This window comes from Stigmatopora argus, chromosome 21 (assembly GCF_051989625.1).
Source record: "Stigmatopora argus isolate UIUO_Sarg chromosome 21, RoL_Sarg_1.0, whole genome shotgun sequence".
NCBI classification, from domain to species: Eukaryota; Metazoa; Chordata; class Actinopteri; order Syngnathiformes; family Syngnathidae; genus Stigmatopora; species Stigmatopora argus.
Genome location: NC_135407.1, coordinates 7,517,618 through 7,536,544, shown reverse-complemented (window position 1 = coordinate 7,536,544; position 18,927 = coordinate 7,517,618). Strand labels below are relative to the sequence as shown.

General features: G+C 46.7%; 2 protein-coding genes across 9 annotated transcripts; one reads left to right on the top strand and one right to left on the bottom strand.

Moving 5' to 3' along the window:
• Positions 1-300: 300 nt before the first annotated feature.
• tmem79a (transmembrane protein 79a) lies at positions 301-4,760 on the top strand. Of its 2 annotated transcripts, XM_077590225.1 has the most exons (6): positions 301-589; positions 1,549-2,146; positions 2,226-2,417; positions 2,480-2,702; positions 3,174-3,378; positions 4,624-4,760. In XM_077590225.1, the coding sequence occupies exons 2-5, from the start codon at positions 1,642-1,644 to the stop codon at positions 3,364-3,366; spliced, it is 1,113 nt and encodes a 370-aa protein (XP_077446351.1). In that variant the 5' UTR covers positions 301-589; positions 1,549-1,641; the 3' UTR covers positions 3,367-3,378; positions 4,624-4,760. The 2 variants fall into 2 exon arrangements, with proteins under 2 accessions (XP_077446351.1, XP_077446350.1); XM_077590224.1 differs by lacking the exon at positions 4,624-4,760 and having other exon boundaries at positions 305-589; positions 3,174-3,536.
• A 4,473-nt stretch (positions 4,761-9,233) lies between these two features.
• LOC144066955 (myocyte-specific enhancer factor 2D homolog) lies at positions 9,234-17,817 on the bottom strand. 7 transcript variants are annotated; one of them, XM_077590385.1, is made up of 13 exons: positions 17,612-17,817; positions 14,395-14,671; positions 13,904-14,107; positions 13,679-13,816; positions 13,387-13,603; positions 13,178-13,234; positions 12,912-13,099; positions 12,713-12,742; positions 11,706-11,844; positions 11,443-11,620; positions 11,196-11,264; positions 10,645-10,695; positions 9,234-9,756 (listed from the first exon to the last, which is right to left on the bottom strand). In XM_077590385.1, the coding sequence occupies exons 2-13, from the start codon at positions 14,446-14,448 to the stop codon at positions 9,342-9,344; spliced, it is 1,740 nt and encodes a 579-aa protein (XP_077446511.1). In that variant the 5' UTR covers positions 14,449-14,671; positions 17,612-17,817; the 3' UTR covers positions 9,234-9,341. The 7 variants fall into 7 exon arrangements, with proteins under 7 accessions (XP_077446511.1, XP_077446512.1, XP_077446514.1 ...); XM_077590386.1 differs by having other exon boundaries at positions 13,387-13,600; XM_077590388.1 differs by lacking the exon at positions 10,645-10,695.
• Positions 17,818-18,927: the final 1,110 nt, after the last annotated feature.

The window sequence follows — 18,927 nt, the reverse complement described above, 5'->3', positions numbered from 1 at the left end:
GCAAGGTCTCGGCAAAACCTACAATTGACAAATGCTCAAAATATATCATTGAATGAATCTTGAAAACTTGACTTGAGCTTCCTTCTAATCTTGTCGGGGAAGTGGTTTTTGTGTGTGTGTGTGTGGGATTAGGATTTATGGTTTACTTTTATGACGAAATGTTCTTTCAGGTTTTTGGGGGGGAAAGGCTATTGTGAAAATGTGGCGGAGTGAGACGTCTTCTCGACAACATAACGAAAACTATCCCATGCCTAAAAAGTGCACGTGTGAATAGATTAAAGGAGTTGCGATAGTTATGCTGATAAATGAATGTATTTTTCAGTAGTGAAGTTAAGCCTTGACTTCTTTGGGACATTTTATGAATTTAGATGGTTTGATGTACTAATATGTCGAGCGAAAAAGACCGAGTGGGCCCTCCTGTCGATGACTACATCGCAGTGACTATCCCCATTATGTGCACCTGCCACACCTGGCAAACTTTTTGCGCTTCCGCTTTGTGTCGACGAAAAGTTAAATCTTTCACAAAGCTAAAGCTATATTTTGCCTCAGGTATTCTCAATTTGGCGTGTAGAAGCTGAACGACAAAGAGGTGAGTGAAGTATTACAACATATCCATGATGATTTTGTTTGAAAGTTGGCCGAATACGTCGAAACTTTACATTCCGTTGGTGTTGCTAGTTAGCTAGCGCACTTTCGTCGATACGGCTAAATAGGTGCGGTGTACTACAATGCTTAAAATATCCCCACAATGATATTTTCCTTAAAGAAATGTTGTTTTTCCTTATCTCGCTTATCGAAATAAATGACAAGAGTGCAGTAAAAACATGTTATTAGCGAAGAAACCCAGACGGGCTGTCCCAAGCCGTCATCTTTCGTCATCAAGATAAAATGTAATCCTCCTATTTTGCCTTCTTTAGTTATTAGTTGAACATCGTAACCTATGTTTATGTCCTTGGTAGGCAAAAAGTTAACACCAAGCCATATTGGTGTAAATATGTGCTCACTAGTTTTTTGGGGCGATTTCTTTGCATGTTTGACCAGTCAAACCAAACATATTTAGCATGAAAGCATGTGGTGGTAAAGTTCTACATGGGAAGCTATAATTGCTTTGAGGGAGACGTCACCTTTGGTCACCCATAGGTGGCAGTGTTGCATTCGGTGAAGTTTAAAACTCGTCCAATGTTTTCAGCGCCTCCCTAACAAATCAAAGCAATATGAGGAATTTGACTTTGAAGGTGGCCTGTAAGACCATGCATAAATTAATTCTAATGATTTTTGTTTTTAAAAATGGGATAGTCACATACTTCTAACTAAATGTAAGCATAACTAACTAAACTGCAGCGTTATTGAACGAGAGCTGGTTTCCTTGGACAATATTTTTCCAATGGAGAATTCCAGCCAAGTCACGAGTATTCCCAAAATGAACACGAATTTCCTGTCTTACAAGGGCTAAACATGGCCACAAAATGACTAAGCTTGGTTCTTTTTGAATAACTTTGCATTGGGATGAACTCCAGACTTCAATTTGAAACCGTATTCTTTCCACAGGGAATCTAAAGGATGCCACTGAGCCCATGGAGGGCGTCTTTGTGACCTTTTCATATTGAAAGAAACTTAGGCCTATTTCCCCGAGCTCCGAAAATGTCCGGCCAGGTGCCCGGCGAGGAGGCGCCGCTCCTGTCGGCCCCCGCCGTTCGGCTGCCTGAATTCAAGGAGGAAGAAAACGAAAGACCGGAGGAGGGCGAAAAGTTCCCCGGGGCCGACGACGTCACCCTGCCGTGGCCCGGCGACCGAGAGAAGAAGCGAGAAGACGCGGACCCTGAGGGGGAGGCCGGGGGGTCGACCCAATCCGAGTGGCGCCGTAGCGCACCCGAGGCCGACGGGTGGAAAGACGACGGCGGCGGCGAGGGAGACGACGAAGACGACGGCGGCGCGCTAGCTGACGACGAAAAAGAAATCCAAGACGAGTCCCTTTGGGTGCCCGAAAAAGGGGCCGCCGTTGTCACGCCGCGGGTGAAAATCTTGCGGCGGGCGTCCAGCGCCCCTCAGGAGAGCCGACTGGACGTGGAGGTGGACGTGGACCGAGACGACTTCAAAGAAACGCTACCCTTTGACCCCGAGCTGAACGAATCCAAGGAGAAAATCTGTGAGTAACGTAATTCCGACCAAACGCCGCCGCCGCCGAAAAATGAGGGCGCGGCGACCCGTTGTGTTCTCGCCTGTAGATTGGAGCGACGTGTGCAGCGACAAGTTGAAATTGGCCTTGTGGACGGCGGCGGCGGCGCTAATTTTCCCCTTCCTGGTGTGGGGAGGGTACGCGCTGCTGCCCTTTGACTCCCCGCTGATTGGCGGCGCCCCCCACAGGGTGGTGTACGCGCTGCGCTGTGCCGTCTTCGCCTCGGTGCCGATCATGCTAGGTGAGCGAGGCTCTTGTCTTGTTTCGGAACTCGAGTGAATCCATTGGTGTTTGCCTACACAGGTGTGGTGGTTCAGGGCGTGGCCAGGGTTCGCTACGGCGAAGTGAAAGCGCGCTTCCAGAACCCGACGCCCAACCGCAAGGTGTCCGTGCACGAGCATTACGTCAGCCAGTCGGCGGAGCTCTTCTTCCTCTACTTCCTGCAGCTGGCCGTCTTGGCGTCCTACCTCAACCACGACCACGTCAAAATCGTGCCGCTGCTCACCATCGTTTTCGTCTTCGGAAGGTACTGCCGGCAAAGGGACGTGAAAGTGTAGCCGCCATCTTGAAGGGGGTCATGTTTAGATGTTAAACCGACTGGCTTGAACGATCTTTTCGGGGGCCTTCCAAAATTTCAGGCACCTTTTCAAAACAGCGTGAAAAATTAGCCTCCATCTGTGTGCTTGTCATCAATAATAGACTTAGAGTATTTTAAAGATGAACTTATCTGGCCTAATCAAAGAAGTGGAAGTTAGTTGATTAGCTGATAAACAGGACAAACATGGCTAAGAAAAAAAAGATTTTTAAGAATAACTGCTGTTTGAGTATAGTTCATATAAAAATGTTGTTTTGAAATGATGACTGACATTGAGTGTTACAAAAAGGCACATTTTATATTGGAAATGGAGAGCTCTACAAGTAGATTGTAGCCTCTGAAACAGCGTATTTTCATGTCCAATTGCGTAAGGATTGACCCCGTTGTTTGTCCCCCCCACAGGTTGATCTACTGGCTGTGCTTGTCGCTAGGCAGCTGCATCCGCGGCCTGGGCTTCGGCCTGTCCTTCTTCCCCATATTGGTGATGCTGGTCGCCAACGTCTACCTGATCTGCTCCTCCACGGGACCCGAGTCCGTCTTCGACGTGGAGCCGCCCGTCGCGGCCTCACCGCCCAAGCAGCGCTCGTGGGGCTGACTTCAGTGCCAGGTGGGACGCCAACAGAAAACCATTCCTTTTCCTTTCCGACTAAAGTAAAGCGATCATTTGGAAAAACGTCGTACGTCTTAAAAAGCCACTGTCAATAACTCTTGTTACTACTCCAATATTTTTTTTCCCCAATAAAAACTTGCGAGCACACGATTGAACTTCACTCCATTTGTCATTTAATATATAAAATACAGTAAAACATACGCAAAAAGGAGCAAGTTTCAAGGGACTCGGATACTTTGGTACAACAAACACTTTCTGTAAAAGCGGTATAGAATTTCAATAACATCAGTGCATACTTTTGTATATGAAAATATACACAAACTGTATATCGTTCAAGAAAGAACAAAACGGCAAAACATCATCTTTACATCAAAACCCATAGCAGACTAGCTCAACACAATATATTAGCTATAAATTTCATCTTTAGTATTTTTGATTTGCTACATCGTTCCGAGCGGCGCCCGAGCACAAATTCCACCAATTTGTCTCTATAAATATATTCTATATCTGGATGAAAACTGCAGCATTTCACTGGTACGTCGGTTGCTTTTATTGCATTTGCTAATTACCGCGTGGTCCCGATCCGTGAACAGGAAAGCGAGCGGGCGGCTCGGCTGTGGGGAAAATGTCTCCGGGATTACCGGGGCTGCAGAGCTGTAAAGAAATCGCTTACAAAACAAAACGTTGCATGTGACGAGTGCGAGTCTGTGTTAGTGTTTTCCCCCCGCTAAACGCATCACCAGATTGTCTTTTGACCGCGCGGGGCAGGATGGCGTCACTTTGCCGTCGGCCATCTTGAACACATTTCCACGTCAGCGCTCGTTATAGTGATTTAAAAAAAAAACTGCTATGGATCTTTCAATTTCTCTGGGTTTAAGTTTATTTATTAAGTAAACTTTTGCTATATCATTGTTAACCAATCCATTCATTCATTGCTTTCTCCTCACTTGCAGGTCACTTAAACCAGGGGTGGCTGAGTCTGGTCCTGGAGAGCACCTATCCAGTCTGTTTTTCATATCTCCCTACTCTACCACACCCGAATCAAAAGATCAACTCACCAGCAAGCTGTTCCCAATACCGATCACATCACCGATGATTTCATTCAGGTGTGTTGGTGGAGGGGGATGTGGAAAGCAGACTGGGTAGGGGCTCACCAGGACTGGACTTGGCCACCCCTGACTTAAACAAAATGAAATTGTTTTGACATTGTGCATGTGCAAAGCTTTCCTTCCTCTTTTTCAGGAATAAAGTCTCTGAGTAACTGGAGAATGTAAGTGGCACCGTGGTGCAAGCAGTTGGAGCGTTGGCCTCGCAACCCTAGATCCAAAATGGTCCTGGATTCAAATCCACTTTCTGCATAAATGTTATAGTACAAATTGACAAAATTTGACTGCCACAGTTAATGTGGGTGTCAGATGAAACAGAATCACTTAAACAAAATGTAAGTGTTTGTGCAAAGCTTTCCTTCCTCTTTTTCAGGAATAAAGGCCCTGAGTAACTGAACAGTGTAAGTGGCACCGTGGTGCAAGCGGTTAGAGCGATGGCCTGTCAATGCTGGGGTCCTGAGTTCAAATCCCGGTTGGTGCATCCAGAATTCTTGCTACATGTTGGGTTGGTGTCAACAGTCTTGGTGTCACACTTAGACTCTTGGTCCCTCTCCCTGGCGGACACCAAGACTGTTGACACCAACTCAACATGTAGCAAGATTTCTGGATGCGCCAACCGGGATTTGAACTCAGGACCCCAGCATTGAAAGGCCATCGCTCTAACACTTGCACCACGGTGCCACTTACGCTCTCCAGTTACTCAGAGACTTTATTCCTGAAAAAGAGGAAGGAAAGCTTTGCAAATACACAATGTAAAAGCACTTACATTTTGTTTAAGTGATTCTGTTTCATCTGACACCCACATTAACTGTGGCAGTCAAATTCTGTCAGTTTGTACTATAACATTTATGCAGAAAGTGGAATTGAACTCAGGACCATTTTGGACCTAGGGTTGCAAGGCTAACGTTTTAACTGTTCACGCCACTGAGCCACTCTGTTGACCAGTGACTAAAATACCTTTTTTCCCAAAAGAAAGCAAGGATTAACTTTGCAATGGGCAGCGTGACAACCATGTGTGCAATGTAAAAATGATTGCACCACGGTGCCACTTACGCTCTCCAGTTACTCAAGGGACTTTATTCCTGAAAAAGAGAAAGGTTTGCACATAAAAGGAAAGCTTTGCACATACACGATGTAAAAACACTTCCATTTTTTTGAAGTAATTCTGGTTCATCTAAGAAACACATTAGCTGCAGCAGTCAAATTTTGTAAATCTGTACTATTCCATTTGTCCAGAAGAAGTGCTATCCCAATATTTTGATACATCTTTATATATTGGACAAGTGCTATTTCGACCCAAGGATTTTTATGGCGCGACATAGCGCCTATACAGACGCTCCCCTACTTACGAACGCAATTGGTTCCGAGCGATTGTTCATAAGTTGAATTTGTTTGTAAGTTGATTCAGTGCTATATTTTGTATTATAATTTATGTTTAAGGCTGATATAAGTATATTGAAGGTTTATATAAGTGCATTTGTATGTTTAAGGCTTGTATAAGTAACACGCATTGGTTTGTACTGAAAAAAAAAAACATTTAATAAAATGGAGAGAATATGTACAGTACTGTAGAGAGAGAGAGAGAGATTTATGTATTAGAAACTTAAACTTTCAGAAGTCACTGTGGTCCAGTGGCAAAGACAATGGGTCAGAACTTCAGGTGGACTCGAGTTCAATTCCTCTCTTTGCAATTCTCAAATTGTTTATTGAGGTAATGAAAAGGATAGATATAACTTCCAATCACATTATTTCAGAAGTCACTGTGGTCCAGTGGCAAAGACAATGGGTTGAAGTTGGACACAAGTTCAAATCTGGAGTGAGTTCAATTCCACTCTTTGCAATTCTCAAATTGTTTGAGGTAATGAAAAGGATAGGTATAACTTCCAATCACATCATTTCAGAAGTCACTGTGGTCCAGTGGCAAAGACAATGGGTCAGAACTTCAGGTGGACTCAAGTTCAAATCAGGAGTGAGTTCAATTCCACTCTTTGCAATTCTCAAATTGTTTATTTAGGTAATGAAAAGGATAAATATAACTTCCAATCATGTATAGGCGGGCCGCCTCGTGGTGTAGTGGGTAAGTCACCTGCCTGCGACGTGGGTGTCGAGGGTTCACGTCCCGGTGTCGCCAGTCAACGACTGTATGGCGTCGGCAGTCGGCCGCAGGCCGACTGTCGAACGCCACCAGGAACCCCCCCTCCCAACTGTCTTCCGGTCAGCCGAAGGCTGACCGGAAATATTGTTTTGCTGAAAAAAATGACTAAGTCTTTATTTGAATGAAAAAAGGATTACCCATTTACTGAACTACTAGTGTACTGATCAGTCAAACGAGAGCGGGATTCGAACCCCAGTCTCCCACATGGCAGTCAAACTAACTAACTTGAGGTCTGTCTGACCCATTGACTTTGCCACTGGACCACAGTGACTTCTGGAATGAGATGATTGGAAGTTATATTTATCATTTTCATCACCTCAATAAACAATTTGAGATTTGCAAAGAGTGGACTTGAACTCACTCCAGATTTGAACTTGTGTCCAACTTTAATTTCAACCCATTGTTCTTGCCACTGGACCACAGTGTCTTCTGAAATGAAGTGATTGGAAGTTATATTTATCCTTTTCATTACCTCAATAAACAATTTGAGAATTGCAAAGAGTGGAATCAAACTCACTTCTGATTTGAACTTGAGTCCACCTGAAGTTCTGACCCAATGTCTTTGCCACTGCACCACAGTAAAGTTGGAAGTTGTATTTATCCTTTTCATTACCTCAATAAACAATTTGAGAATTGCAACGAGTGGAATTGAACTCACTCCTGATTCCCGCCTCATGTTCTGACCCAATGATTTTGCCAGTGGACCACAGCAACAACTAGAAGGTGAAGAATCAGAAGTCAGATTTATTCTCCGACTCTCTTAACTTAACTTAACTTAACTTAAACGCAATTTGCAGACATGTTCGTATGTACCGTTGTTCGTAAGTTGAATGTTCGTAAGTAGGGGAGCGTCTGTATTTAATGCGTCTTGCTCATGCAAAGATTTAAAATACCAATCCATAAATAATTTCTACCAATGAAAAGCATGTATCCCAAATGGTCAATAAAAGCTTCCAAAAGCCAAGATTCTACTCTAAAACAGTTGCAATGTAAACCATGTTATCTCCACATTTGATTGAGATGCATTAAAAACTCAAGCGGTTTGTTTTCCCCTCTAAATAGTCAAATTCCTTCACGAGATTAGACTATTTGGCAATATAAATCCGAGCCACTCATCTCTAAAAGTACGATTTATGATTGTCCAATCCAAACTCAACTTACCTGTCCTGCTATTTTTCAGTGATTAGGACTCTCACGTCCCAATGATTTAAACAAGGTGTTTTAAAAGTGGAATCTGTGGTAATGCAATAACAGTCATAATAAAGGTTAGCATTTTAAGCTCAGCTTTCTTGTTTTTTTAAGTGTTACAACACCGAGCACTGCCAGTTCACGCGTGGGCTTAACAGTCAAGTGACCGCATACAATTAGGCGTGTGTGTGTGTGTGTAAGGGGACTATGTGGGGTCATAGCGGACATCTGGTATATTTTGACTAAACAACTTGTGCACACACACATTCACACACTGAAATGATGGCAACGTAACCAATTCCTATTAAAAATGACATCAAACGATCTGTCGACTTCACCGATTGCCGTAGAAAAAGGGAAAAGGGATAATAAATGTGTCTAGATATGATAAGCGAGGCTAACGTGAGGGCAGTGATGATGTGTGTGTGTGTGTGTGTGTGTGTGTGTGTGTGTGTGTGTGTGTGTGTGTGTGTGTGTGTGTGTGTGTGTGTGTCTGTGCGCGCGAGTGTAGCAGAAATGACGACAACACGACCGAGCAGGTGCTAAGTGGGGTACGCTACCCAAACATATCAACGTCACGCTTATTTAGAATAAGAATAATAATAGCGGACAGATCCACTGAGTCGACTTTTTTTTGTGGGTTTTTGTGTTTTGTTTCAGGGCTAGCTAGCAAAATCTATGCAAATATACTCCTATGTACATACACGCACTTGAAGCCAAAAAGCCAACGGAAGCGGTAGAAATATAGAAAACGACGTCCGTTCACTTTGGAGAAAAGGGGCTGGGGGGTGAAGGGGTTGAGGGGGGGGGGGGGGCTTAGCTGGTTAGCTCAGGGCAACTTTTCCTACAAAGGGACGGACCTTCGGAAGGATTCTGGCTTTCCTTTGGCATTCCGAGGACAAGACGGCGTTGGAAAACAACAACGAAAAAGTAATGCGGCCTTTTGACTCTGAGGAACGACGTCCGCGCAAAGAGGAAAGCAAGTCTGTGGAGGAGACCAGACTCTTGGCGCTCGGTGACGTTTCGCCGTTAATTCGAGAGGCTTCGTTTACCTGGAAAATTCAAGCGTGGCCTTGCGTTGTGAGCCGCTCTGGTCTGGTCTGGTCTGGACTGGACTGCCTATTCTCCAATTGCAAAAGTTCATGAGAAAACAACTGCTCTATTGTGGCTCGCTCGGATGTTTTTTTGCATTACTTTTTTGTACCGAGCGACTTAACGTAGCCGGTTTGTGGTGATATGGAGCCGACGTCATCGTCCCATAATCGTCATCAATTGAGATTTCCAAGTGAAGAAGCCTTTTGAATTAAAGCCGAAACATCTCCGAGCACCAACAGCGCTTGCAACTTTTTTTTGCCGGATGAACCGAGGCTAAAATCTTCGAGAAAAAAAAAAAAGCGAGCGGCGAGGCATCGGTATATTTAATGTCCTCACTCACGTGTGGCGTGTGCGACGTGACGTGATGTGTTTAAGTGTCGTCCGAACCTTCCCGCCTAGGCGGCGCCGGTCCCCGCTTAGGTCACCCAGGCGTCCAATCTCATCCTCTTGATGTTGCCTCCTTCTTGCTCCGGCGAGGGGCTGAAGTCAGAGCGGCCCTGCCCTGCGATGGCGCCGGGGTTGTTGTTGTTGCTCGGGCCGCCACCGCCGCCGCCGCCCGTGTCTTCGCGGTCGCTGCCTTCGAAGGAGCTGGCGTTGCTGCTCACGCTGTCGGCGGGCGAGCGTCCCGTGGGCGGCTCCAGGCACAGAAGCGAGCCCGGGTATTGGGGCGGCGCCGTCAGGGAGGCGCCGGAGGACGATGGCGGCGGCGCCGGGGGAGGGCAGGGGGTGCTCCGATCCCGGCCCGGCGACACCGGCTCCGACTTGATGCTGACGCCGCCGCCGCTGGTGTTGACCGTCAACATGGCGCCTTGAGGTATGTGCGCCACGGGCCTGTCCGGAAGAACCACAAGCGCACGTCAAAGGAGTCGGCGCCGAGGCCGCCACGTCACATTTAAAACACACCAGGCAGCAACACCAACGAGCCATTTTCAACAAGCCTGTGATGCATTCGGGGGACCCGGTGGCGGACGGACAACAAAAAAAAAACGGGACGGTTCCGGAAGTGAAACCATGACGTCGACGGACAAAGCCAAAATGCCAACGCTGGCGTGCGAAAATAGAAAACACGAATATGATTTAGTGCCTTTTTGAAGCATGTCCAAATTTGGGCAATTTCTCATTTTCTCCCACAAATTCCAATTCCTACCAGGGCATGTTATTTTTTTTCTGCGCCGAAAATGCCATGCTCAAAGGCAGCCACGTGGCACGAGTAGAAAGAGTGACGACGCATGCATGTCCAACTCAATTCATCCTTCCAGTGACCTCACACTAAAACATCACACAAGCCAAATGCGTTAGTTCCACTACATACAAGAGATATTCTTATTTACGGGGCCGACATAAAAATGAGAATAGGAAGAAAATATTCATGGCCCACGCGTTGTTTTCGTACTAGCTTAGCGCAACGTGCGACCGTCGAAGTAGTAACGCCGCAGTATCTTCCCATCTTCCCATTGGATTTTTTGGGTGAGAAGAATCCAATCCGGCTTTACGGCCAGGCGATTGGCCATGGTGGAAATCAAACATGGAGTGGTTTGTCATTTTGCAGAAGAAAGTCCAATTCACTTCCAGAACGATAGAGAACGACGCGAGACGATCCTCCAACGAAACCTGACGTCATCACAAACGCATGCTGAGGGGGGAGTTTTCGGCCAAAGGAGTGGACATGAAAACAGACAGGGGAGGAGGGGGGAAAAAAAGGAAAGCAGGATACAGTACCGGCCCAACCACTCATCTCTACCCAAGAGCAGGTTGGACGAAGAGCCCAGACTGTGGGGAAGAAAACAAAAGGTTGGAGCTTCTCAAAAGCCCAAAATGGCAGACTGGACATTATTGCGCGTGGATCAACGACTGCAATAATGTCCATGATGTATTTGAAAAGAAGACAAGACTCTTCCTATCTGTACACACAAGTCGAGGACAACCAAAACAGCCACATAGACGCACGAGCTAACGGGCCGGTCGCCGTTTCGAACGGGATGACGGGACAACTTAACGGGCGGACAGAGACACAAACACAGACGCCACGACGGATTGGTTGACGGCTAAACGTGAGCGGCTCTTCGGATTGCACTTTTGGGTTTTCAAAATGTATTGAATTTATTTCCAAACAGGAATTCAATGCGTCGTGACCGGAGGGGAGCGTTCGGGTCAAGTCTTCATTGACGCCGTTTTGATACACATTCACGTTGGACACATACACACAAAATACACACAAAATACACACACACACACACACACACACAGACTGGTTAGCGGTGGCCGTTCACCTCAGATTGGCGGCCAGACTGGAAACTTGGCTAGACAGCTCGCTGCTCTGTTTGTCCACGCCCCACATGCTGCATGGCGACAAGAGGACAAGAGTACACTTCAAGGACCCGCCTACCAGAGGGACTCGCTCGACGACAAATGGGCCCGGCCACGAAAAGTCGTTTCTAGCACGCGGGAAATTGAACAAACGCCGGTCGGAAAGAAAGGGTGAAATCTCAAGGGGGGGGACGCCACGAGAGTACTTACACCAAGTTGCTGAGCGACGCCAGGTTGATTTGCTGCGACTGCGAGACCACGGACTGCTGCGGCAGTGGCGGCGGCGGCTGCTGCTGAGGCTGCCACGACGCCATGCTGGCGGGCAGCAAGCCACCCGGAGACGCCAGGGCGTTCAGTGCCGTGATGTCGGCGCTCGTCAGCTGGTACTCTGGAGAGAGAGAGAGAAAAAAAATGGGGAGACCGGCCGGGAGAGGCGTGTTGATTCGAATTTTTTTTTTTTTTTTTTTGCTTACCTGTGTTGTACGCCGTGGGCATGGCCGAGAATGGCAGCCCTTGTGCCAGTAAACTGGGTGTGGCCACCGACACCACCGGCGTGCTGAGGGTCTGGGCCACCTGGGCCACCTGGGCGCCCACTGCCAGACGTTGAGCGTTCTGTCCAAAAAGAGAAGGAAGCGTCGTGACTTTTTGCCCTTGTCCAAGGCTCGTCGGACATGCCGGAAAGTGACCGCGTAGAATTTTCTCCTAGTGTCATGTTCGTACCGGATGCCAGCCATTACATTCAAAGGCAATTGAAACAGAAACTATCGGCAAAAAATGCTCAAATGTCACTTTCCCTCGGTGGTTGGAGTATGTCAAAATAAAAGGCATCAAAACATCTAATCCGGCGTGTGCGTGCGGTATCTTTTAAAATCACTTTTCACGAGTGATTGCCTTGAATGTAATGGGAGGAACTTTTGAAGCACGTGAAGATGTCGGACAATTTCATGCCATGCGGCGCTTCGATGTTTGCTGACAAGAAAAGAGGACAGTGAACCCTCGGCAACTTCCCAGGATCCAAAATGGCGCCCTGACGTGAGTCGCAAGCGTTGGCCAATTGCCTTCAAAATGACATTATTGAGAGCGCTAAATGTCCAATTTAGCTGGAACTGGATGTCTTCAAAACTAACATTTTAGGATTTAAAATGTCTCCCCCAAAATCTGACATGCATATACATATGTTGAGATCATTGTTTGGCGTCTATTTAGGGTTGTAACTAGGAATCTTTTCATTTTACACAAATTGCCAGGGTTCACTGTACTCGTTTACTTTTGCCACACGGTGGCGGATCATGAAAATCACGATGTTGGGACATCAGAGCAAGACGCTCACGAGGCCTGAACCGCATGCAGTCACATTGTGAGGATCATCCTGACAAATGGCCGCTTCAACTAATCCAGAACCACAAATAAACACACGACGAGAACGAAAAGCAACGAGCGTCTTCTTCTACGGGGACCATGCTAACGTGTGGACATTCACCTCGTTGACCAAGTCCAGCTCATCCTCTGTCTGCAAAGGGTGGTCACAGAGAAATGAAAAGAAATTTGCAAGAGAGTAGTCGAGGGGGGGGCGCGGCTGCATGCAAGCGCAAAGAGTCGGGCTCAAAAAAGATGCTAACTGGAAACTGCCAAAATTGCTAAAAGACAACAAAAAACAAAAATAAAGGATGAATGCTCACCATCTGCATGAGGCTCTTCCCGCCCTGAGAGGTGATGACGCGGAGGTCCGGCTTTCGGCCGCCCACCACCTGGGGGCCGGCGGCCGGGGGCGGCGGGGGCGACTTGGCCGGGGCCGCCTTGCCCAAGCTGTTGCCGTTGGAGACGGAGAGGAGGCCCGGCGAGGCCCTGGCGCTGGCGTAGCCGTTAGCTGCGCAAACACATCCGCCGTCGGGGCTAAGCTAGCGAGCTAGCGCCACTTGGAGAGGAAAACCGACGGGCTACTTACGGACTGGACTCGGACACCCGCCGTTTGAATTATTCAGATCGCCTCCCAGAAGTGCACCTGTTCAGACAAATCCATAATCAGGACCTCACACACACTGGAGTGCGACGTTAGCTTGAATAACTTAGCCATAAAATATTCTTCAGGCTAATGTAAACGTTTAGCGATGGAGAAAATGGCAAAATGCTTGGCGTCCAACCCTCTGGTCTCACCTGCGCTGGCCGGTCGCTGCGGCAACCCGGGAGACACGGTGTTCCTGGGAGGAGGCGGTTGCTGCGGCGACAGCAGGTGGGTGTCGGCGAGCGACGACGCCGTCACGTAGGAGGTAGTTACCAGGGCGTTACCGGGGTTGCTGAACTGCAGCGGGCTGGGATTGGACGCCTGCACCGCCACGGGCATGCTGAAGGTCTGCGGGGGAGCCGTGGACTGCTGTCGCGTTTCAAAGCACAAACGCGTAAGAGCCTAGCTTAGCCTAAGCTAGCCTAGCGCCGTTTTTGCACTCACTCCGTAGCGCTTAAAGAGGACGTCCAGGTCCTCCGTGGTCTTGCGGAACTTGTCGTCGTTCAGGGGACTCTGATCCACCGAGTCGTCGCCGTCGGGCTCCGGACTGTCGCAACCGTTAAAGCCTTTCTTTCGCAGAGTCTGGACGCGGAAGAACGAGAAAAGCAAGAGTGAACGTTTCCGACCGCAAAGCGATCGTTATTTCAACGAGGCGGCGACGCTAGCTACCTCGATGATGTCGGCGTTGGTGCGACTCTCGTGGGGCTCGTTGTACTCGGTGTACTTGAGCAGAACCTTGTCCATGTCGGTGCTGGCGTACTGGAAGAGCTTGTTGGCGTGGTTGAAGATGATGAGCGCGATCTCGCAGTCGCACAGCACGCTCAGTTCGTACGCCTTCTTCATGAGGCCAAACTTGCGCTTGGTGAAGGTCACCTGGGAACGGTCAAAAGCACAACGGTTCATTGGTCCGCGTTCCATTGGGCTTCTGGCCATAAAACATTTTCGGAATCCTAAACACTTTCGTTCAAGGTGGCTAGAGAGCTAACGTAGCTAACGTTCTCAATTTGTACCCCGTGTTCGGTTTCAACTCCTCCGCGACAGCTGCGACAAACGCGCCGAGCATTCGGCGTGAAAGCGAAACCTCCGCGGCGTTGCCAATTCCACCGCGGGCAGATTTGAACGTTGGCCAAAGGAAAACGGACCGTCCCTTTCCCACGTACCTGCTTGTTTCTTTCGTCGGTGATCCGCTGAATCTGAATCTTTTTCCTACCCATGGTGCTTAGCGGCGGTCGAGACGAGTGAAGAAGGGTCGGGGCGCTTTCTCTGGATCCCCGCGAGCTCTCGGCGGGCTTTGCTGGGATTCTCGTGAAGACGTCAGACGCGGGAAGGCGGCGGAGAACGAGAGCGGCGCTCGCGCATTTCTCTGGCCAGCTTGAAGGTGAAGTGACGGGCGGAGGAAAACCGCCGGAGAGAATGGAAGAGGGCGTCGCTCCTCACCTGCGGGTAGAGAGGAACCAATCATCTTCAAGCTTGCTTTTCAATAGCCAAGCAATTACTTAAGACGCAAAACACTTCCAAAAGTTGGAGTAGGCTAATGCAGTGCGCTACCAGAAATGCTAAGTTCCAAATGAATTTGATGTTTGTTGGAAATTGCTCCAAGGAAAATGTTTTTGGACTACAACATACGCTTTAGGGCTCCGATTTAGGAAATCAAAATTGTGGATTATAAAAAAGAAAAAAAAATTTGTTACTAGTGAAATTTCAGATTTTTTTTTATTCATATTACTAGTTTTAAATGCATTATTGCATTGGCATTACAGCCCTAGCTAGAGCACCGTCTTTTCTTTCTTTCGCTCTTGGGACACCTGGAGAAAAAAAAAAGCCTATTTAGATTCAAAGCCGAGTGTAGTAAACTATTTCTTTCTTCCAACTTGTGGAAAACATTCATATTTACACTGCCGTAGTTAAAATGTTACATCTTGATATAATCAGCTTTTAAAACAGCAACGTTAAATTGTTTATTTATGTATAGTTCTATAGATTGCTAACATACGACGCAATGTAATGTATGTCATTCCCACATTTTATTCTCAATCTTTTGGATCTTTTCTGTTTTAAAACACAGTGACAAACATGTCCGTTGTGTTGTGAAGCAGATACGAAATGGCCTTCTAAATGCTTTAGAAAAATAGAACTATTTGATATCCTACTCCTGTAAGACGACAGTATCATTTAAAACGTCATTTTAGTTGAGAATGCTTCCGAACACCCGGGTTAATGAGCGCAATTGACACGTTAGTGCCGTGACCCCCCCTCCCCAAACCCGACTCAATTAGAAGATCGGCGAGAACCAGGTCATTTCAGCTCCTGGACCAAAATCCTACCGTCATAGGACAGTAGACAAAAGACACAATGGCGGACTTATTTCCAAATAGGCGGGAGGGGAACGGAGGTTATTTGCTTTATTACGCCACGTTCAAATTGGTTAAATCAGCCAAGTGATGCTCAAGCGAGCTTGATGAAGAGGACGCAATCACGCCGAGGGTCTTCATCTGGCTCTTGTAGAATGAGCTCATTAGTGCCACTGACCTTTGAGTGGATTACGCACTAGCCAATGAAATGTGGCAGTGAAAAACACGCAGACTCGCACACTTACGGAGCAATTATTTCCTGGTCTGCGCTCTCTCGTGTTTATTTGCCGCAATAGCGCTCGGCGTCTGCGTGAGGCCCAATGGGGATTTTTCCGTGGAGGCATGAAACATTTGCCCGCGGCCCAATAATAATCAATGACTGTGAGGAAGAACATTACAGTTCTCAAAGGGGACTTTTGTGACGTGAAAATCATTTGCCAGCTCCGCCGTGGCGCACAATTCATTTCACAAACTGTTTTCAAGTAGATATAAATGTCATAAAATGTGCCCATTCTAACATTTTGCAATTTGTATTTCCAGAAAACCATAAACAGCTAATTATTTAAAAAAAAAACTTTGATACAATCTCATGTAAGATTCAAAACTCAGTCAAGACAAATGCTCACATTTTTAATCATGGACTGACTAAATGTCCAATCAGATCGCAGGAAAAGTCGCCCTTTCCTTCTCGCCGGTCATAGCAGTTGTTTTGTGATTTTATAACAATACAGACAAAACATTTGGCATTCTGACTCCATTTCCGATGAGCCTAAAAGCAACTTAAAGCTTGCTCACCTGGTCCTGCATCATATTGTTTTTAAACCATGAAACGCAAATTTTCAAGAAAACTGCATTTTTTTCCAACATAAACCACACTGCTCTATAAACTCTAGTTATCCCCATTGCATTAGGACATAATTACACCAAAATACATGCCGTTCAGTGCCTATAAAAATCCATAAATTAGCTGCACTGGACTGTAGATCGTACATATGACGTAAAGAAAGTAAGTTCAAGTTCAGAAATTCTGTGATGAACCAGTAGATTGCTCATCTTGGAGAAACCCACTAGATTTGGTGTTTGAATGCTCTTCCTGAAATTGCATGCTTTTTTTCGCCATTCTGAAATCATACACGTTGGCCTGGTTGACAACTCTGAAATATGTCTGTCTTACTTCTCGTGTCACAATTTGTCACCGGTTAACGGAAGAACGTCAACATCGTGGACAGATGCCAATGTCAATGTCCTGAGACCTGATCTAAGCTCCATCGCACTCGAGAGGAATCCGACATTCAAAATGTACGCACGCAAACTCAGAAGTATACCTATAGCAACAACAACAACAACAAATCTCATCAAATCCAACTCAATCCAATCCAGGTAAATACCAAAGCAACCCCCCTCTCCCAGTAAAGCCTCAAGGGCAGCAATAAGCCATGAGCTGGATGATCTTTGAACAAAAAAAACGCTTTTAATTGTGGAGTTTTCGAATATCTCCAATGATTATTTTTTTTTATTTATTATTTTCATTCTAGTGTGTACTGGTCATGTCGACAGTCACCCACGTCTGAATTTGTAGGGGGGTCGGGGGGGGGGGGGGGGTCTCCGTCGGGATTGTCCTTTGACAGATAGGAGACAAGACAGGCCCAGTGGACGCAACGTAATCCAGGTGTATGGGATTTTTAGGACATATTTGACTAACTCAGTTGGGGCGGCTCAGTCAGGGAAAGGGGGAAACCGATGAAGCCACTGGAATCGAGGCCATTAGACAATCTCTCCATAACGAGCCCCGGCCGACAGCCATTGCCTTCCTTTCCTTTCCTTTCCATCTCGGCGACCACGCACTTTTTTTTTTACTTTCCTGCTCACAACAACAACTTTTGATGGATAAAAACGAGCTCGCGGGGGTGAAGGATCGACACGTACGGCCTGGCTAAGCAATTAAGGAGATTTCAAGAAGCAGAGCAAGCAGCGGGGTTGCGGTGGGGGGGAAAGACGCAGGAAGGAAATGTATCACTCCACTTACCCTGAAATATTGCCGATTAAAAGCCCACGCGAGATACGTCTGCCGTGACGGGATACTTCTTAGTGAAGACTCATCGGTTCGATTACGCTTGCGTGACGACTCGATGCGCAAGAATCCGCGACATTTTATTCAATTTCATGTTTTAAGTAACTATACAGTCCACCAAGGCGATACCGTGAAAGCAGCGTACGACCGACGTCATTGACATCAGATTTTGACGGACGTCCACGCGGGCCAATCAGAGGGCGAGGCCAGCTGCACGTGGGCCAATCGGCTGGCATCACGCTAGAGCGGTTCGGCCCCACGGGAGAGGACATGACGGAGGTGACGGCCATGTTGTGCCGTGGTGTTTGTATCCCTCCGCCACACTATTTACATTTTGCCTGATTTTTGCATGCGGCTAAAAGATTCGGTGGACACGGAGAGCCGCTGAGTCGGAACCCGCTTGCGCATTTCTTTGTTCGTGTCTACATTCGCCGCAAATTCATCGTCGAAAAACGAGAAAACAAATCTTTTTTTTTTCACCCCTGTCTGTATTAACCTGACAGACGCGACGGCATCATATCACTGCACACTGTATGACGTTCAGGAACTAAGTGGACCTTTTCAATGTCCATGCTCATAATGCCTTTATTTGATCGTTTAGTGGAACAAATGCGACTCCATCCACGATTTACTGCCCATATAATCTGTTCGACCAATTTTAATCTCCGCTAATGTACGCAGAACCGTTTGCCCCTGCGCCACATCTGGCTGCCAGTGGTTCTCAAATTGGCGTCCCAGGACCCCTTGTGGTGTGATTACTATCTTGCCATATTATGCTCTATTAAGTTATTCATTAATAAAGTGCTTGCTAAAATGTTGGACTGGAGGGCTGCACTGATAGTGAAACAAACTAATAATAACAATTCATCCCCATCTTAACTTAGAATAATAACAATTCAACCCCATTTTAGCTTAGGGGTCAGTAATCGTACTGATGCAATTTTAATATGACAAAATGTTTATGATTGGTGGAACCGAGCCCTAGTTTTCACAAAACAAAGAATTTAGTACTTCTATAAAGGTGTCCTTTACTTCATTAAGAGGCAAGAATCAAACTTTTTTTTAAAGAATGAATACTCCTAATTCAAGTTTGACTTTAATATTCTTATTAACCACAAGACTAGTCTTCAACGATTCAAGTTTTGTTATAATGTACAAAGAATGAAGACTATTCAATTGCATTAGTGCGCTCACTCGGTTTTACACATTTTGGCCACAGGAGGGTAGTACTGAGTCGAAAATAATTTCAAATGCAGTTGCCTATGTAGTGC